Source organism: Drosophila novamexicana, unplaced genomic scaffold (genome assembly GCF_003285875.2).
Source record: "Drosophila novamexicana strain 15010-1031.04,08,12 unplaced genomic scaffold, DnovRS2.1 tig00000009-arrow-pilon, whole genome shotgun sequence".
NCBI classification, from domain to species: domain Eukaryota; kingdom Metazoa; phylum Arthropoda; class Insecta; order Diptera; family Drosophilidae; genus Drosophila; species Drosophila novamexicana.
The window spans coordinates 1,614,847-1,634,844 of record NW_020824766.1 but is presented as its reverse complement, the minus strand read 5'-3'; the positions used below and the strand labels follow the sequence as shown (position 1 = coordinate 1,634,844).

Below are 19,998 nucleotides of genomic sequence, written 5' to 3'. Positions count from 1 at the left end.
TGAAATCAATTAATATCTTCACTAAATTTGGCATAGATATTTGCGAATAAGTTTGATTGTGATCAGGCAGTAAAAATAATATTTTGATGGCGCAATTTTTAAAAATCTTGTGCTTACATCACATAAGGTAAATTGTGCATTGATCACCAATCAGTCAGACAGTCCGCAAATTTGTCAATTAGAATTAACAATTTGATATATATAAATATGCATATATAAATCCCAAATTAGTCCACATATTGACCTTTACCTTTCTCTTTATTTAATTTCATAAAATCACATCTCAAACTTGTCCCACATAACGCATTACCAGCTCTACGGTGAAAACGGAAGGCCACGCCTCAACAACTTAAAGAAAATAAAATTTAATTCCCCATCGGAAACAAAAGAAATCCAAAGTTCGTACAACTAGCTGGCAAATGAAAGTAAATTAACTTAATACGCCTCTTATAATAATAATAAGAAAATCGAAATGTTAACAAGCCGGCTATCAATAATTCTAGAGTTCGTTAAGAGAAAATAGAAAGTAAAAAAAAAAGAACACAGCATCCAAGTGCAGAGCCAGGCACAAGCTGAAATTGGGTCAAACTAATGAAGACTCAGATAAAGGCAAATAATTGAGAGAAAAAGAAAAAAAAAATCGTAAGATCCCCGCCCAAAACAGTGCGGGGAACCCTGCACGACACGCATGTAAATTGTTGTCTTGTTGTGCCAACAACGAGAGCTCAAGCCGAAACCGAATCCACAGCACCCAACAATGACACAAGGTGCACACAATCTAGCCAGTCGCCACAACCAGGTGAAAGAGCGTAGTCGAGCGTATTTGGGTTACGAACGAGGCGAGAGCTGGCTGCTTCTAAATAAATAAGAAACAATTCAATAGATGATGAGACAAAACCACAAACGGCCAGATGGATAGAGTGATAGTCAGGGAGTTGGTTGCCTCCATGTTGCGATGCTTTGCAGAAAGAAAGTCTTAATTTGTTATTTATATGCGATCCGCTAGAATCAATGAAAGAAAGTTCTGCAGCATCCCAAAAAGCCGAGCCAGCCAAAAGCAAAGTGCCAGCCACAATAGCAACAACAACAACAACAACAACAGCAACATAAACTTGTTTTGCTGAGAGAGTCATGCTGCTCTTGAAGTCTGGAGCTGGCGTTTCTCTTTCAGAACGAAAGACTTAGGCAACAAACTTGAGTCACCCATTGAGAAAGACTTAAGCAACAAACCCGTAACTTGAGTCTTCATTGAGTGAAGATATCGCCGCTGAGTGGCAAAGAGTCTGGTCTCTAGAAATCAGCGCCCGGCTATTTATGGCCACCTTGCCGATGTAGTTGTGTGTTCCACTTGCATCAAACTGGGTCAGCGCACAGAGATGCAGCAGAAGCAGCAGCTTAAGAACAAGTGGACGATGCAATGATTGTGTCTGCACTTGGTTCATCGAAGCCTCAAATGGACAGCCAAGCAAAGACGGAAATATATAAAGGCCGTCTCCAAAGACTTGCTGTTTTTCTGCTTGCTGCTGCTGTTGCAATTGTTGAAGTTGTTGCAGTTGCTGCAGTTGCTGCTGTTGCATGTTTGGCATGCGTTGTCCGGCAAATTTGTTAGCAATTATCGCATTTGTGTTGTTGCTTGCAATTTATTTGCTGTTTTGTTTTATTTTTATGTTTAAATCAAATTTTGATTGTCACTTGAGCTGTGCTAAGCTGGGTTCAGACAGCACTCGCAACTTTCTCAGGCTTCATTAAGTTTCACTTCAACTCCGCAGTTTTTCTTTTTAGCAACTATTTTGAGTATGGCACGATTTTGTTTATGACACGAAATTGTTTATGGAGTTGTTTGCCATTTGTTAATGAGTTTTGCGCATCGTGCATTGCATTTAATTAAATTGTGAGCGGCGATTTGTTGAATGCTTGGCATTCGCAGCGAGTCATGCGTGCGTTTATCATTTTTGAGCAATTAACTATTAAAGATTTGTAAACTATTAAATGCGTTTGGCACCATTTGTTTTGAAAGATAAGCTTTAGATTTGGAGCACAGTATTTATTGTGTCTTTTCGAACACTTCGCAAATAAATTTTTGATAAACAATATATGGCACTTTCTTAGTTTTTTGCTCACTTTTGTGTCATTTACTTTCGAAAAAATCATGGGCAAGGTTTTTAGAAAATTCCTCTGAATGGTTTTTTATAAAATTATGTGCATGGAAATTATCTATCGAACCAGCTTCTATTTTAAGTTTAGTTGATTTTTGAAAATATATATATGGTATTTTCGTTTAACTGGTTTATCAACTCATAGAGAATTCTCACACCTCAAAAAAATGGAATACCATTGCCAAAGTCCAGCTTGCAAGCAACTACGAATAAAATACCTGAGTCAAGTTCGTTGCCCAAGTCATTTGTTTGGCAGCATCAAAAAACATGACTCAATATAAATCATATAAAAATATCTGTGTCTATATATGCAGACCGGGCCACCTTCAACTCCGTTTGACATTTGAAAGTAAATAGCAACAACAACAAAAATATCAACAACAACAACGACAGCGTATGACACTTGAAGAAAAATATGCAAAGCGAAACGTAGAAATAGCAACAACAAAAAATGTAATAAAACGAAAACTAGTTTGCCATTTGAGAAATAACAAAAGAGACAGAAAAAAAATCACTCTCAATTTTTTTTCGGTTCAACTCTTCATTTGTTTATGCTTGCCAAAAACTGCACAGAAAGCAACCGTAAATAACGAGAAATAGCAACAAAAAAATACAATAGCAACAACAACAACAACAATAAAATAAAATGTAACTGTTTAGCGCTTTTGGCTTTGGACTGGCGACGAAGCGCATTGACATCAACGCCGCTCCATTTACGGGGGCAGGCGGTAGCTCGAATTACCCGACGTTGCGTCCAACGCCTTTTGTGGGTTCTATTTGGCCGGTTTGCTGGTCCGACAACTGCTGCTGGTGGTGGGCGCCTTTGTATGCGGCACACGCAATTGTGCGGTGAGGTAATTAATAAGCTACCAAACCAATTGAAATTGAGCGTCGACTCTCGCACCGGGCATACCAAGTAGCCCCCCAGTAACGATCCGACAATATACGGTTACGAGTGCGAATACGAACATTACTCGCACCTGGGTTACTGACCATACGCAAGACGAGTTTTGGTTGGGCGCTTGTAGGGCTTCTCGCTACTTATTTTGCAGGCTACTGAAAACGCACTTGCAACAATATTCAAGGGAAGTGGAAAATTTTTGGCAATAATTTGCCAACATGATGTGCATGAAATTCAATAGAATTAATAAATCAATTCTTCTGAGCAGAATCAATACATCAATTTTTTTGCGCTCCTTAATTAAATACTCACAAGCTATATACTTCTAATTGAACTGAACTAGGTTCCGGGTTCGTGTCCCAGTTAAGGGTCTGCCGAAGGTCTCCCGATATATATATTAGCATTTCGAAGCATGAAAACATCGTTCATTGGAAAACAAAAGAAAGAGGAAATAATACTCAAAGTGATGAGAATCACAGAGAAGCACATTTCGTATAAAGATGGAAAGACTGAATTTGGAATGCTCATGAGTTGTACGCAGAGTTGTAGCACAGTTAGTCGTCGCATTCTTAGATTGGAACGTACTGCTCCAGACTCCAAGTTGGACATGGCAAAATTAGCTGCAACTGAACACAATGGACTCACTGGCCAGCTGATGATTGCCATAACTGTTGCCAGCTTTGGACTGTAACTCATTGTTGTTCCCATTCACATTTGCCATTTCCATTGCTATTGTTTGCTGCTGACCCACTCAATGTGTCCATTCATGCTACATATCGGCAGAGAGGGGGCACTAATCGGTTGGCGCTCTCATTAACAGGCACCGCATTTCCGCAGATACTTAAAGCACGAAACGGTCGCACGCCTAACCGTAAATCCCTATTGACCCGCATTTAAACGCAATGAATGACCGCGCTTACACCAGTTAAAGTCGCCAAAAGGGCCGACAATACGATTGGCAGTTACTCAGGCTGATGTGCAATGCAAACGCTTCTAATACCCTGTAACCCGGGAAAATGAGTAAAAGGAAATTGGGTATAATGATTTCGTGAAAATGTGCATATATGTAGAACAGGAGAAGGAAGCATCTCCGACCCGTCTATTTTAATGTATCCATCTCGACAACCACAAAAGCTAGAAGCTTAAAAAATGTTCGTTTATCAAATGCAGAATGTAGTTATCTACTTATCAATAATTTCCGCATTTCATACCATAGATAAATATCGCCCAGCAGTGTGTAAAGGGTAGCTCATAGTGGAGCACTCCCGGCTAGAGCACTCTTACTTGTATCTTTTTTTAGCTTTTCGCTTGTTGCGCACTTGCAATTGGCCTTTTCATTAGCCGCAATTTCAATTTGCACACATTTTGTTGGCTATCGCTGTTGCAGGCTTTTTTTAACTTACTGCCAGTTAGATTTTTTCTTTTTTTTTTTTTTTTTTGCTTGACTGAAACTTGTTTATGGTTTGCGCTCCTACAAGAATGTGGCCATAGCACAAAACTGGGTTAAAATAGTTAGACAAGCAGCCAACAGGCGGTTGCCTTGTGTTGTTGTTGTTGTGGCTGTTGTTGTTGTATTTGCCGGTTGCCGACTGAAGTTGCAGTTGCCGTTTAAAATGATTGCACAGCGAGCTGCTGGTCTCTATGCCACGGCATATGTTAAAACGCAACTGTTTTGCGTTATTAACACCGTTTTTAGCCGATTGCAACGAGTTTCTTACAGGCCCAAATCAATGGGAGCTTGAAAATATTTTTGCATACGGCTCTCAAGCTAAAATATTGCATTTGTCTGTCTAAGTACTTAAATGATTACAAAATATGGCTGAAACTCGGCTAAACACTGCATAAATATTATCAAAAACTTGATATTTGGCTAAATTAACGTGTTACTTGAAAAAGTAGAAAAGAATTATTAAATAAAAGCATGTCAACCATCAAGTTTCGTACATATAAACAAATATGCACGTATATATTAGGAGCTACTAAACAAACTCCATACACATGCTACATTTAATCCCAAACATAAACAAATCAAAACAAAAGTTGACTCAGTCTAACAAAGCCACACTCCACTATTATATTAAAAACAAATCGAGTTAATAAATCATGAATATATTCTTACTACATCAACTATGCGCAGGCCAAAATAAATAATAATTATCGCAAATATCGTGACTTTTAAATTATAAACTATTTTGTGGGCGCATTATCGTGATTGTAAAAAGAACAACAGCATGTATTCTGTCTTATTAATCAAGTATTTATAAGCTATGTTTTATTTAATTAAAAGACACAAATATATCTATTTTTGGGCCGCATTTCACATGTGCTATCAATTTGTTACTTTGGTGATAATTCTAAAAAGTAATCTATCGAACAATGCTAAACAACTAAATTAGTTAGACAAACTGTTTGCAGTCGTATTAGCAATATTTTTGTCATATATAACCGAAAAAGATGTCAAAATTGATGTCCCAGCCAACTTCATCAATCTGTTGCTTTGTTTTTGTGCTCTCAGTCTAGGAGGCGCCAGGTTCACTGACCCCGCGTCGCTACTGTCCAGCTTTTCATTTGTGGCATACCTCTGCCTCTGCCCCTGTTGGTCTTCTACACTTGTTGTTCAGTAGTTCGGTTTCTTTAAACACCCCGTTGGCTATTATTTACACGCTGTCATCCGCGTGGCCGCAACGCATTTCTCTAAGTCATGATCCGAAGAACTACTCTGTACTAACTGCTTGTGCCAAAGACCTAACCTAACTGAATGCCACTACCATATGTTGTACGGTGCCTGGGGCCGCTTATAATTACGTATTATATTAACTTTATACCTTTGTGTGCCTGCTTTTCTCCAGCTCATTTACACTTGCTGCCTAACTGCATCTAATGTCTTCTTGCTATACCCTAACAGCAGGTATTATTATTTTGTATTACGAAGTGTATAAGCCTTGTTTATTGAGTTAGACAATGTACTAGACATTATCTTGCAGTAAAAATGTATGCATCAAACCTGAATTAAATCAATTAAGCGAGCCTATAGATAATATTGGGTTAATATGCTCAAGATCAAAATAAATTCTAGTCGAGTTTAGCCACAGCTTTGGCTAGTTTTTTCTCTATAATTGGGTAAGTTGTGAAATATATTTTCATTTTCTACTATTTAAACAGACTACACTTCAATACTTTTCCATTAGTTTTATATGTTCTAGAAAGGGTATTAAATTTGCGGCATTTTGAGCATAACTATTGTTTCATGTATTTCCGCGCCCTTTTGGCTTTTTGCTTTGGCTGCGCTCTCTTTTATGCTTTCTGCTTCATTTTCACAAATAAAAAAACGCATAAAAATGTTTCTTTGTCATTAAAAAGTCAAATTTATGATAGTTTTCAGAACGCGAGACGAGTTTGGCTCGCTTTTGCGCTCTAGGTGAAATTTTTAACGGTTCTGCAGAGGCAAGAGAACACTTCGAACGGTATCGACCAACAACATGCGTGACCTGGGGCCAAAACCTTGGCTCGTTTTTTGTCCTAATGAGTTAATAATTAATAAACCATTTGGTTATTGATACGATAAAAGCTGTTGAAGTCTACCAAAAAAATAGTGATGAATGCATTTTTCATCGATAGATGGCACAATTATCAATGGCTAATAATAGCCTTGAAATAGCGCGATCATTTTCGATGATAATTAAGATTTCAAGAATGGCTGAGGGTCATCGAAGTGATATTTTAATATTAAAATGTGTATGAAGACAGTGACAGAATGTAGGGATAAACTGATATATATACATACATACGTTGACTGACAACTCTATAAACTCTTCATGAATATACAAAAACCATAATTGTTAAATTTACATTTAAATGATGCATAGTTAATGCCGCTAATCTTGCCATATAGGATTGAGCATTCCCATTATCTTGATCTGCTCACATTTACCATTTAGGCGTGAGCTCCAATTAAATGCCCGCAACACGTTGCCGAAATGAAGCAATTACAAAATGCCAAAACAACATCGGGGCGTTCCACTCGAGAAGTGTTGAGCCGCAATTAGCGGCCGCAATAATAAGCCAGTTAGGCAGGCAGGCAGGCAGGCAGGCGGTTGTCTCTCAGACGGGCCTACTCGCACAGACCTGGCAAAAGCCGGGACGGTTTAAGTATACATGTATAAACAAATATCAAAAATCCGACAACAACCTTGACATTGAGCGCTGACAAGTTGCGTAAAAGATGTGCAGCCGTGTGGAAAGTAAAGCAAATATGTCGAGTGTGCTTGACTTGCACACACCCTGTAGCGAGTGTCATTAACTAACTGCTTAAATATTAACTAGAACATCAAATAAAATGAGTGTGAGTTAAGGGCGTGATATACCCCGCACAGCTAGTTTTACAGAGTATCAAAAATACAACCCACAATTTTGTATTATTTGATTCGCGTCAGCAAAACGTGCCTTTGACTGCAAATCCACACGCAGCTGACCAAAACTACACACAATATTATGCAAAAATTAATTTAAAAATAATAATTATAAACACAAAAACGTTAACATTAGAAACAGTTAACGAGACAATGCCAAAACGGTCGAAATGACTCATTTGCCCAATGAGTGCGACCTGAACAAGTTTATTGCTGATCTTTCACGCTGGAACGACGAGATGAGCTCACAGAGTCTATAGCTCCCGATGCCGTCAATAGGCATAACAAGGCAAGCTGAATGTTTCGAGCCAGAAGATCATCTGAATAGCAAATGATCAGCAGCAGGGTGGTGTCTGGGCTGAAGCTTTCGATTAACTTATAAATTATTTGTATGTATTTATTATTTATGTATTTTGTGTGCTTTGCTTTACCTTTATCTGTCTTTCTTCTCTGCTCTGTCTTTTGTATAACTGCGGCAAGCGTGTCTTCTAGCTGAAAATACAGCCGTGATTTTTCACCACTTTCACATTCACAATGAAAATAAAATGATAAACATAAAATTGATACGAATGCAGCATTTGGTTATTTATACAAATTTGTTGTTTATTGTTTTGATTTTACGTTTGTTTTTGTTAAAAAACTTTGTTTATTTGTGCTGATTATAATATGCTAAATTTTCTTGATTTATTTAGTTTCGCTTCGCTTTTCTTTATTGCAACACACTGAGGGGAACATGATATTTTTGGGCTTTACGTTGTTAAAGATGCAAATCAATAGATATACGACGTTTCGACACTTTGCAAGTCTCTAATAACTCGTCTTGTCGCGTTTATTTGCCAGTAATTTATCAATATACGTATATTTATTAACTGATCAAGACTGCATATTAAATTTCACTTTAATTTACAGCACACGTACTTTACATGCAACTGTCTATGGTTATTTTTCTGGCGCTGCGCAGCTGGAAAACTCATTTTCCATTCGGCTTTTTACACACTCTCTCACACACACACACACATTTAACGCTCGAGTCATAAGTCAAGACTTTCAATTAAGCGGCTTTAACACGACAAAATACGTTGGTTATAGTGAAAAGATGCTACGAAAGTATCCATGTATCTTTGTATCTATGCAGTTATGTATCTATAGGTATGTAAGTGCGGGAAAAGTGTAAAAATTACACTTCACAAAAACAAAAACAACTTGCGCTTTCACAAAAAGACTGCAGCTTGTACTGATCCATGATTTGCCATATGATTTCTTAGCATCGGGCGACAAAATCGGAATGAATCTTTTACATTAACGCGCCAGTTCCGGGTTGAATGACAGTGTCGCATTAGCAGACCTCGCGACATATGCACCAATGATTTGTATTGGCGATCGATTTAAAATAAATTAAAATACACGCACAGCTGCCCAAATACAATGGAAATTTTGTGTGTGTGTGTGTGTGTGTGTGAAAGTACGCAACGAAAAACAAAGTGGAAAACCGTTGCCAGCCCATTTCGAAATGGAAAATTGTCAACGCACATTGAACTTGACGACAAAAGAAATGCAGCGCGAGAGCAAGAGAGAGAAAGAGAGGGAGAGAGAGAGAGAGGGCATGCCTCAATTTACAGTTAGGATGCAGAGATGTAAAACTCGTAAGAGACTTTCGGCCAGCGGAATGCGAAATGCACTTGCCGCGCCAACTTTTTCGCTGAGCAGAAAAACCAAAAAAAAAAGTGAAGGGGCCACAGCAGCCGGGATCGGCGAGACCTGTGCCCAGTCTCCCCATGTGTGTGTGTGTGTGTGTGTGTGTGTGTGTTGCTGGCTAAAGATACATGCGCGACTCTACAGATACGACGACTAGCCGGCGCATAGCGGTACTTTGAGTGGGCATGACGAGGAGCTAATGACTCGGCGCCCCGTTCGACAGACACACGCTGTACAGGAAGTTGGCAATTTTGGTTAGCCAGCTGAAGAAACTAATGTTTGATTCGGCTGCTGTGGGCCTTATATAGGCGTATATAGTGGGCAGGCGGTGTTAAGCATGTGAACGATTAACAATTGCATTGGGGGCGGCACCAAAAATCATTCCAGTGTGTTTTCAAATGAATGAATTTCATGAATTTTCTGCTCAAATCAAGCTTGATTACTTCAATGCCAATCAAAATACACAGGTGTATTCAATTTCCTGTCACCTTAACGATCGAAAAAGCTGCTTGAAGTTTTCAATCTCTTAATTGACACAAAATGCGATTTCTTTGTTGAAATACCACAGATTTATTTCATTTTTGTATAGTTTATCTAATGCAATCATTCGAATTAAATTCCTGACTAACACAGTTCCACTTGTCTTTTAGTTATTGCTCTCTTTGGTAATCTTTTTTTTTTTGACAATTTCGTAAAATAGTGTGGGCACACTTATTTTCGGTATGCATGAATTTTCAGAAATTTAAAAAACCGTTATCACTTTCTTACATATGCCAAAAAAATGCTCAATTATTCCGCTTGGCTTTAGTTTTGCTCATTTTACACAGAATTTAATTCAATAATTAGCCGCAAAGTACGCTGCAGCACACGTCGTCAAAAGTTGCGCGAAGAAACTGAGCGCAAAAGAAACTGAGTACCAAGTGGACGGCGATCGGGCCGAATACGAATAATAACAAACGCGCGCGTTGCGAACGCGTTGCGTACCAAACTCAGACTGTGAGCAGACAGGCGGCAAGGCAAGCGGCCAAGCAAGCGCGCAGCACACTCATAAAAAAAAAACAACAACAAGCAGATTCAGTGCGAAAGCAGCACAGCTGGCTCAGTGAAAAAAACGTTAAAAGCGCCGAGCGACACACAGCAAGTGATGTCCAAGAGAGCAGCTGAAAGTCGAGAGTAAACTCCGAGCCGTAGCTGCAGCTTTGGCGCTCAGCTGTTGCGAGTTGGCCGGCCAACTATATTGGAAAATATACAGGGTGTCGACTCTGCATCAGGCGATCAACAAAAATCACTCCATTCTTTAGCGCTAATAATTATTGCATAAGCACTTTTTGAGCACACATGCATAGAACACATACACATAAAACTTCAATAACTGTAAATGCTCACCATTTTCCTTTGCCTTTCATTCGTCTTCCAAATTCCAATTGCGTATTGCGGCGTGAAAAAATGCGATCATGCTCTGATTTATATGTTTGCTGCACTAAATTTACGTTCAATATCTCATTTTTAATCACTGCAACGCGTTAAACTTGTTTAATATTCATATCTTATGCTTTAACGTTTTGTAAACTTTACTTTTTATTTGAATTGCGGGAAACTAGGAATATCGATGCACCCACACAGTAGCAAGTTCACCGTTACTGACTAAGCCATGTATCGATAAATACAATTGTTAATACAATAGTTGAAATTTTGAAAAATATCGACAACTATTTCAAACAGCTACCGATAGTATCGATAACTACAGCGATTGTTGTGCAGCTGTTTTCAGCTTTGTTATTTGTAAAATTCGCTTGGTCGACGAATATGGCCCATCAAAATTGCTTATTCTGTGATATTTCAAATTGCAAAACTGAAACAATTTTGGAAATGGAGACTGACGAATTTGCCATATTTAAAGACATACGACCGGCATCGCGACATCATTATCTTATTGTGACAAAGCAACATTATGACAGTCTAAAGGTTCTCAACCAATCGCACGAAAAAATGGGTTTGTAGATTAAACAAACGTACTCATATATATGCATGTTTATATGACTAAACCTTTTTAATTTCTAGTGCTTCGCATGGAGCAGGGCCTCAAGAGCTTTTTAACATCAAAAGGTATTGATACAACTGATGCGCTCTTCGGATTCCATGTCCCGCCTTTCATCTCCGTGAAGCATTTGCACATGCATGGAATTGCGCCGCGCTCCGAAATGAGTTTTCTGTCTCGCTGGATTTTCAGACCCGCGACGGCATGGTTTAAGACTGTATGTAAAATGTTATATGGTCTAATCCTGTGACTATATGCTGCTTGTCCATTTAGGTCGAAGAAGCACAGGCTTATCTGAACAAGAAAGCGATTTAGCTCTGGAACGAGCTCCTGACTTTGAAATGTGGCCAGCGAGACTAAGCCAGCTAGTTGATATAAGGTATAAGGTATCAATAATAGTACAAATTCAAAATATGTATATTTTTTGATAATTTTATTTAAAATTTTATGATTTGCTGCGCAACTAGAAATCCAGTCTAAAGATTTTCTTAGGTAAACTATAATTTTAGAAAATAAGTACCCTGCACCATTTTAAAAAATAAATATCTAAGCTATGAATCGGTTTAAATTTTGGTTAATTTACGATATTTTAACATATTGTTTTGTAAGTCAGTCAATTGGGTTCAGACCTTTCGTTCTCTTCGCCTCGAGTTGTTCGATAAAGCGAAATCTCAGTTCTGCTATCATGTGTCCCAAAAGGGTTTTACACATTTTTCAAGGGGTTTAAGTTATTTTCATCTTCTAGAAGATGTTTCGTGTCTGTGTGGCTCCTCATGTGTCTCTTGAGATACGAGCTCTTGGGAAAGGGCATGAGGCAGATGTCACACTTGAATGGACGTTCGTCATTCAGATGGACGCGCAGGTGTCTTTGGAGCGCCGCAGGCTGGACATAGGACGCCTGGCACTGGTTGCACTTGTACTGCCGATTGCCCGAGTGAATCCGTTTGTGCACCGTGAGATTTCCTGCATTGGCGAAGGTCTTCGGGCATTCCAAGCACTTGAACGGACGTTCGCCGGTGTGGATGCGTATGTGCTCGTTGAGCCGTCCACGCTGGGTAAATGCCTTGACGCAGTGGGGACACTTGTAGGGGCGTTCGCCTGTGTGTGCGCGTATATGATCCTCAAGATTGCCCGGATTGACAAACTTCTTCGGGCACAGCTGGCATTCGTGCTTCCGTTGGCGTGCATGGAAGCTCTCGTGCAGGCTGAGTTTCCTTTTGGTTGGAAATTCCTTGCCACACGTTGCACAAAAGTGGGCTTTCTTATCAGTATTGGAATCGGAACAGGGTATAATTAATTCCTCACTAAAGGAGCTTTTGCAGCTCACATCGCACTTCATGTCGCAATCGATGAATTTGGTTTCAAACAGGCAAATGGGGTTGGCATTGGATTGCCAATCATCTGATCGCGTTTCTGTGTATTCGCATATGTCTATTTTTGAATCAAGATTCTCTGCGCATTGCTCTTCTTCTTTCTTAACAGACATCATATTTTTGGCCCACTCGGAAAGTGGCCAATCGTCGGTTTCAAGCATATCCCTGGCGTCTAGCTGCTGCATGAAATACTGATGACTCTCCTCGCAAGTGCGTTTGAATTTGAAGAAGCCTTGAGCAGAGAGAACGCAGGACTCGCACATTTGTTGAGGTAGTGCATCATTTTGGGTTACTTCACAGTTCGTGCACTCGCTCAGCATCTCCGCCAAACTGGGTTCGTCCGTCGAATCCAATTGGTCGGCGAAGATGTCGACTAGATTAACGCCGTCGTCTCGGCACACGCGGCAAACCTTTTCCATGATGTATTTTGTGCCCCTTACGTATTGTAAACAAGAATAAAATGTTTGGCAAGGAAATTTCTAATGGTTGTTAATTCGATACAGTATTATTTTTGTATTCGCAGTGGTGTTCTCTGTTCTAGCGGGTTATGGTCACACTGCAAAAATAATCGCTTTCAAAAATACTAAAATACAAATTGCGCATCGATTTAAAAATTGACAGATTGGCGGCTTGCCGCGAGATTAAATTGTAAGTCAACAATTTACTAATTAAATCACAGTAATTATTTGCATAGCAGTTAATTTGCATAGAACTTTCGATTATTTGGAGACTCATATATCGGCATATGAAAACATCGCGCATAAAACCAAAAAAAGAAAACCATCGTTGGTATCGATATAATATCAACAATTCCCGAGTCGACTTCAGCTGTGTGCGCTGCTCTGCTTCGCTGCTCCTATTCGTATGTTTGTGTCTGCTTTCATGCATGTGTGCGTGTGTGTTTGTGCGTGTGTGCGCTGTGGTATTTGTGTGTGTGTGCGTGTGCAAAATCAGAGTCTTTGAAAAAACAGAAAACTCATCAACGGCCCAAAAACAAAGTTCCTATTTTACACAATTCGTGTCCGTGTTCAGCATAAAAGTGGCCAAAATTCGGCGAAAACAGCGCAAGTGTGATAAAACCAACGTGCCACAGCCGTCTGCAAAACGAACGAAAACAAAAGAGAATAGCGTTGATAGTACAACAAGCATTTTAAGCAGTGGCAGTGGCAGCAGCAGCGGCGCCGGCAGCAGAGCCAGCAGCAGCAACAACAACAACAAGCGCGCATACGCCTCGGTCGGCCGGGGAGCGGCCGACGTTGTACCTGAACCCCGTGTACCCCCAACAGCAGCGTCCACAAACCCACGAACAGCAGCAGCAGCTGCGGCGTCGGCGGCAACAACAACTACAACAAGCACAACAACAACAACAAAGGCAGCTGCCGGCCGGTGTCCGGCCGACGAAACTGTTGCTAGTGGTGGGCGGGGCGGCGGGGGTGTTGTCGAAAGCGCACAGCTAACAAAGGGGCCACTGAATGCGACGCATTTGTCAGTTCCCGTTTATTTGCGCACTGTGCAAAAGCTTGCCTCTGAGCTTGACGCAAACGCGAACGCCAACGCCAACGCTAGCGTCAACGTCAGCACAAGCAGCGGCAGCAGCAGCAGCGCCGTTGACGTCGACGTCAACGTCATGTCGGAAACGGGCTGCCGGCATTATCAGACCTACGTGAAGGAGCACAGCTACGATACCTTTCGGGTCATCGATGCCTACTTTGCCGCCTGTGTCAACAAGGATGCGCGTTTAAAAAAGGTAAGCGGGCAGCAGTAGGCAAAACCACGGCCTCAACCATCCACCCCTACCACCTTTTTTGCGTTCCCCCCTGTCCATAGGCCATACACTGCAATTGCTTCGAGTGCGGCAGCTATGGCATCCAGCTGTACGCCTGCCTGCACTGCATCTACTTTGGCTGCCGCGGTGCGCACATAACTAGCCACCTGCGCGCCAAGAAGCACAACATCGCACTGGAGCTGTCCCATGGCACATTGTACTGTTATGCGTGCCGGGACTTTATCTATGATGCGCGCAGTCGCGAGTACGCGCTGATCAATCGCAAGCTGGAGGCCAAGGATCTCCAGAAGAGCCTCGGCTGGCAGCCCTGGATACCCACGCCCAAGGAGACAAATCTACTGCTGGCCAATGCGCGCCGTCGTCTGGTGCGACCCAATCAAACGATTGGTTTACGTGGACTGCTCAATCTGGGTGCGACATGCTTCATGAACTGCATTGTCCAGGTGAGAGAAAAAAAATTGAGTGCAACAAATGTCGCTATTCGATTGCAACCTTTACTTATATGCGAATGCCCAGCCCTAGTCAAAAGGAAAGGTCCTATTATTGGAAAATAATCGATAAGTTTGACAAAGTGCTATCGATTGTTATTTGATAAGTTTGTAACAAAATGTGTACGCACTGAAGACAGTGTTGCCCACTGCCGTCAAAAACTAGCCTTTAAATAGCTAAATTAGCTCGAATAAGTAATTCGTTCTAATTGAAAAGCCAAAAAATAGCTAATTCAGTTAAAAGTTGGCTGTTTTTCACTAAAAGTAGCTAAACTGTTTTGATAAATTTTTGTGATCGTTTAAATGCTTTCCCGCAGGCTCTGGTGCACACTCCGCTGCTGAGCGACTATTTCATGTCGGATCGCCACGACTGTGGCAGCAAGGCCACACACAAGTGCTTGGTGTGCGAGGTGTCGCGTCTCTTCCAGGTAAGCGCATGCGCAGTTTCCCAGTTGTGTCCAGTTGCGGCCGTTTTGATTTTGTGCTTCTTTTCTTTTAGGAGTTCTATTCGGGCTCACGTTCACCATTGTCGCTGCATCGCTTGCTGCATTTAATTTGGAACCATGCGAAGCATTTGGCCGGCTATGAGCAGCAGGATGCGCACGAGTTTTTCATAGCGACGCTGGACGTGCTGCATCGGCATTGCGTGAAGGCCAAGTCGGAGCACGAGAGCAAGAGCAACAGCTCGAGCGCATCGGGCGGCAATTCCAGCTCAAGTGCCAATGCAACGGCCACGCATTGCTATGGCCAGTGCAACTGCATCATCGATCAAATCTTTACGGGCATGCTGCAGAGCGATGTGGTGTGCCAGGCATGCAACGGCGTTTCGACCACATTCGATCCCTTCTGGGACATCTCACTGGATCTCGGCGAGACAACCACGCACGGCGGCGTCACGCCGAAGACGCTGATTGACTGCCTGGAGCGCTATACGCGTGCCGAGCATCTCGGCTCGGCGGCCAAAATCAAATGCTCCACCTGCAAATCGTACCAAGAGTCCACCAAACAGTTTAGCCTGCGCACCCTGCCCAGCGTCGTCTCGTTCCATTTGAAGCGTTTCGAGCATTCGGCACTGATTGATCGCAAAATATCGTCGTTCATTCAGTTTCCCGTCGAGTTCGATATGACGCCCTTTATGTCCGAGAAAAACAATGCCTATGGCGACTTTCGTTTCTCTCTGTACGCGGTCGTCAATCATGTCGGCACCATTGACACCGGCCACTATACGGCCTATGTGCGTCACCAGAAGGACACGTGGGTCAAGTGCGATGATCATGTGATAACAATGGCTTCGCTCAAACAGGTGCTCGACAGCGAGGGGTGAGTTGGCGGCCACATCGAATATATCAACACACCTGCCAATCTATTTATTTATGTATCTATTCACTCCTTGCAGTTATTTATTATTCTATCATAAGAATGTTCTGGAATACGAGTGAGCGGGCGGCAATGGAGACAAGTTCAGCGGCAGCCAAGTGCATCCATAGAGACTGTTTCTACCCCTCCACACACAAATCACTCAGATACACACATACACACACACACAAGGGCACACACGCGCACACACTTATGGTGACAGCGCATGTAGCATACACAGACACACTCACACACATACAAATACCAGGCAGACGAGAACGCGGCAGCGCTTACAACAAATCTTAATCTTAATTAATAAAACCATATTGTTCTAAGTATTTCCAGCACATAATGCTAAAAACTAAACGAATGCTAAACAAAAATGCTTATGTATGTAAAACAAAGGAAAAGAAACAACAAGAAAAAACACACAAAAAAACAACAACAGAAAATTATGCATAGCAACCAAATGCAAAGCAAGAAAGAAACAAAACGAAATATCACAATTTTGCTCTTACTCATGAACTTTAAACAATTTAAACAAAACAAATTATCTGATAAAACTGACGACGTCTGGAGCAGCTACTTGTTTTGTTTGTAAAGCGGCAATTTTTATTTTTCTCTTTGTAAATTGCAGCAAATTAATTGAAATCAGATTATTTGTAACAAGAAAAAAAGTACAAAATAATTACATTAACCACTTGGGCTCGTCCGGGAATTGAACCCGGGACCTCTCGCACCCGAAGCGAGAATCATACCCCTAGACCAACGAGCCAGTTGAAGGTGGATCGCCATATTGTATATTTCACATTGCTGCGACGGCGCTGATTGTTACATATTGTGTGTATATTTGGAAGCGCATGCAACACGTGTCAGACAGAGATGACAATAGTATGCTTCGATGTTTGTGTCTAAGCTAAACACAAAGGTTATTTTTTTTAGCATAGACAACAACCAAGCATTATTTCTGTTTAGCTCACGAGCGTCATAAATGTTTTTCAAATTACTCTATTTTAAAATTGAAATAGGGTGTATTAAGACGATAATTATGCTGCCCGAAAAATTTTAGACTCAAACCTTGTGCATATTCGATTAACCATTTTCTTAAATAGTCATACATTTTGTGGGTGAGTCTAGAAGAGAAGTCTTATTTCGACTGCTTGAAGATTATACACTTCGAACAGAGTATTACGCAGTTTTTCAATTAAAGAAAAAAACTTTGATGCGATAGTTGACAAAGCATATCAACACAATTTTATTCGAATGCCGGAATACCCACAACATTCGCGGCTGGCTGAAAATATTTTACAGCACTGTCAGTCGATGGAAAATAAGCCGAGTGAACGAACGATCGAGTCCAATTCAAAAACAAAAGCTGCAATATGGAAATTCAAAGTGGCAACGGTAAATCAAGGAAATATTCCTGGCTATCGGCGCCATCATCATTCTCTGTCTACAAGAAGTCGGAGGCGAGTTGCCTGGAAAGTTGCATTTGTCAACGCAAGCGCGGATTAATTGTCTGCACCTGCTGCCAGAAATCTTTTGTGGGCCGCATCGGGGAGCGTTGCATCGCGCATCCAGAAGTAAACTATAAATCTACGCACTACATATATGAATAAATGCAGCGATCGGCTTTTTATATCCACAGATTGCTTATCTAATGGATGCACGCAACTGCGCTTTCTGCGGAGCTGCTGCCAAAGATTTGCGAATGGCGACGGATCAAATGTGAAACAAAAGAGATGTAAGAAAATTGTCGTTGACGACACACTATCAAATACAAATATCAGAGTCTATGTAAACAAATGAACAATGAAATCCAAAAATATATAGATACGATTGTGTATCTAAACACACATTCTGTTCCTTGGGAACAATGGCTTTGATTACATGTACATACATACATACATGCACAGCTTCAAATTGATATGTGCATATGTATGTATGTGTGCATTACTTTAAGAGTGCGTCATTCTGCACGTATGCGTGTATGCGTGAAAATACAAAAGCAATTGCACATGTTTTTGGAGCATTTTACAGCACTGATGAGCACCGTTACTTAAAGCATTCCAGAGATAGCGTTGCCAGCTCGACTGCTTTCCAATTGGCTGTGGCCCTTTGAAAAGACGCTAGATAAGTAATTAATTCAGAAATGTGCGACAATCGCAAACAACAGCTTTAGCTGCAACTGTAAAGGTAAATAAGGTAAAATCAAATATTTGATAGAAAAACATTGCATAAGAAATGCAGCTGTTTATTTATCTAAGTTATTGCTTTTCGAAACTAGTCAACACTGGTCGCTTAGTTGAAAGAAGCCGCGTCGCAATTGTGCGCAATTAAAGAAATCGTGTTTTTATTATTTCAAACGCACTCGTTTTCATTAGAAGGTAATTGATACTGAGTTATTAATCAGCATAATGATGTTAATTGGTTTAAATATAATCACGCCAAAGAATTTTTTTGGATTTGTAAAAGGCAAGCTTGCGTTCTTTTGCATATACATAAATATACACACATACAAGCGCATTTATGCATGTGTGTGTGTTTGTAAGTTTTTGGAGTTCTCAATAAGTCAAATTAGAAGGCTTTTTTTTTAATGTCATGATTTAAAAGCGCTGTGCTGTATCAATTTTAAGCTAATCGAAGCCTTTAGAGTAAAAATATCAACGATATTTCAATGTACAAATAAATATATGTACATTTTTTCTTCTAATCTGCAGTTGACTTTTAAAATGATGAACTCCAATCAAAATGAATTTGCCGACCAGAACAACAACTGGTGCAGCAACAACAATAACAACAACAAGAACAGCAAAGACGGAAAGAATAAACTGAAATATGAGCTGCCATCGGACTACAAGTACGAGGTGCACGTATGCGTCTGCTTTCGCCCGCAAAAGGCATTCGAGTGCCAACGCTGTCATCATTATTTCCATGGACGCATAAGCGAGCACTGCAAGGTGCATCCCTCGGTGAGTGGCGGGGATTCGGGTGTAACTTGATGGTGGGCCTCTATTAAGTATTGTCAATGCTCATCTGTGCAGGAATTCTTTTTGATGGACTTTCGCTATTGTCCATACTGCTCGGCGCCCATAACGGATGTCAGGGAATCGAAGCTGAGCTGGGAGCAAATCCGCAAAATCGAGGATGCCAATTTGCCAAATGACGGCGATGACTTGTAGCTGGATTTGACATTCAGCAATACATTAATTAGTTTTGTGTACATTTCATGTGTATCCATTAATAAGCTATGATTAAACACGTTCTTGTTATGCTTGAGATTAATATAATAATAATTCTAGAGTAAATCAAATTCGTGCCATTAATCTATACCATATTGAGCTAATGCGGTTGACAGCGTCTGGCCTACGTTGGGCACCTGCACAAACTCACACACGCCGACACACTCGGGAGTCAAGCTTGGCATTTATGAAGTGCTCAATGTCGTCGGCAGCTTGGCAAGAAGTTCAATATAAGCTGGGAAAAGGAAACATCAGGGCGCTGGCAAGGCGCATAGCCCAGCAGCTTGACACAGTACAGCGATTGCATGTGGCATGTGGCAAGAGGCAAGTGGCGTCGTATGGCATATGTGGCAGAGAGCGCAGCTAAAGCTGTTGGCGGCCATGACTTGGCAACAAGTAAGTTAAGTGTTGTTAGTGCTGCACCGATTTAACTCTCCCTTCTCCTTTTCGCCGTGCAGGTGCCGCACACACACCAGGCCCTCAATTTGTAATACAGCTCAAGCTGCTTGCAACATGAGGTATGCAGCCCTTTGAAGTGGCAACAGCAGCATCAG

At 41.0% G+C, this 19,998-nt stretch overlaps 5 protein-coding genes and 1 non-coding gene across 6 annotated transcripts; 4 read left to right on the top strand and 2 right to left on the bottom strand.

The window, feature by feature from the left end:
• The first annotated feature begins 10,923 nt into the window (after positions 1 to 10,923).
• Positions 10,924 to 11,723, top strand: LOC115769489 (histidine triad nucleotide-binding protein 3). The gene is made up of 3 exons (XM_030714311.1): positions 10,924 to 11,154; positions 11,223 to 11,416; positions 11,473 to 11,723. The coding sequence occupies exons 1-3, from the start codon at positions 10,968 to 10,970 to the stop codon at positions 11,512 to 11,514; spliced, it is 423 nt and encodes a 140-aa protein (XP_030570171.1). The 5' UTR covers positions 10,924 to 10,967; the 3' UTR covers positions 11,515 to 11,723.
• Positions 11,724 to 11,856: 133 nt separating this feature from the next.
• On the bottom strand, positions 11,857 to 13,056 carry LOC115769479 (zinc finger protein 287-like). Its single transcript, XM_030714300.1, has one exon. The coding sequence runs from the start codon at positions 12,989 to 12,991 to the stop codon at positions 11,903 to 11,905; it is 1,089 nt and encodes a 362-aa protein (XP_030570160.1). The 5' UTR covers positions 12,992 to 13,056; the 3' UTR covers positions 11,857 to 11,902.
• A 225-nt stretch (positions 13,057 to 13,281) lies between these two features.
• LOC115768530 (ubiquitin carboxyl-terminal hydrolase nonstop) lies at positions 13,282 to 16,619 on the top strand. The gene is made up of 5 exons (XM_030713121.1): positions 13,282 to 14,319; positions 14,400 to 14,801; positions 15,164 to 15,274; positions 15,346 to 16,166; positions 16,243 to 16,619. The coding sequence occupies exons 1-5, from the start codon at positions 13,318 to 13,320 to the stop codon at positions 16,283 to 16,285; spliced, it is 2,379 nt and encodes a 792-aa protein (XP_030568981.1). The 5' UTR covers positions 13,282 to 13,317; the 3' UTR covers positions 16,286 to 16,619.
• A 286-nt stretch (positions 16,620 to 16,905) lies between these two features.
• Trnap-cgg lies at positions 16,906 to 16,977 on the bottom strand. The gene has a single exon. It is a non-coding gene; the product is annotated as a tRNA-Pro (tRNA).
• A 462-nt stretch (positions 16,978 to 17,439) lies between these two features.
• On the top strand, positions 17,440 to 18,027 carry LOC115768376 (uncharacterized protein CG13380-like). Its single transcript, XM_030712951.1, has 2 exons — positions 17,440 to 17,785; positions 17,851 to 18,027. The coding sequence occupies exons 1-2, from the start codon at positions 17,585 to 17,587 to the stop codon at positions 17,932 to 17,934; spliced, it is 285 nt and encodes a 94-aa protein (XP_030568811.1). The 5' UTR covers positions 17,440 to 17,584; the 3' UTR covers positions 17,935 to 18,027.
• A 334-nt stretch (positions 18,028 to 18,361) lies between these two features.
• LOC115767911 (uncharacterized protein CG13380-like) lies at positions 18,362 to 19,488 on the top strand. The gene is made up of 3 exons (XM_030712285.1): positions 18,362 to 18,407; positions 18,923 to 19,174; positions 19,247 to 19,488. The coding sequence occupies exons 2-3, from the start codon at positions 18,935 to 18,937 to the stop codon at positions 19,382 to 19,384; spliced, it is 378 nt and encodes a 125-aa protein (XP_030568145.1). The 5' UTR covers positions 18,362 to 18,407; positions 18,923 to 18,934; the 3' UTR covers positions 19,385 to 19,488.
• Positions 19,489 to 19,998: the final 510 nt, after the last annotated feature.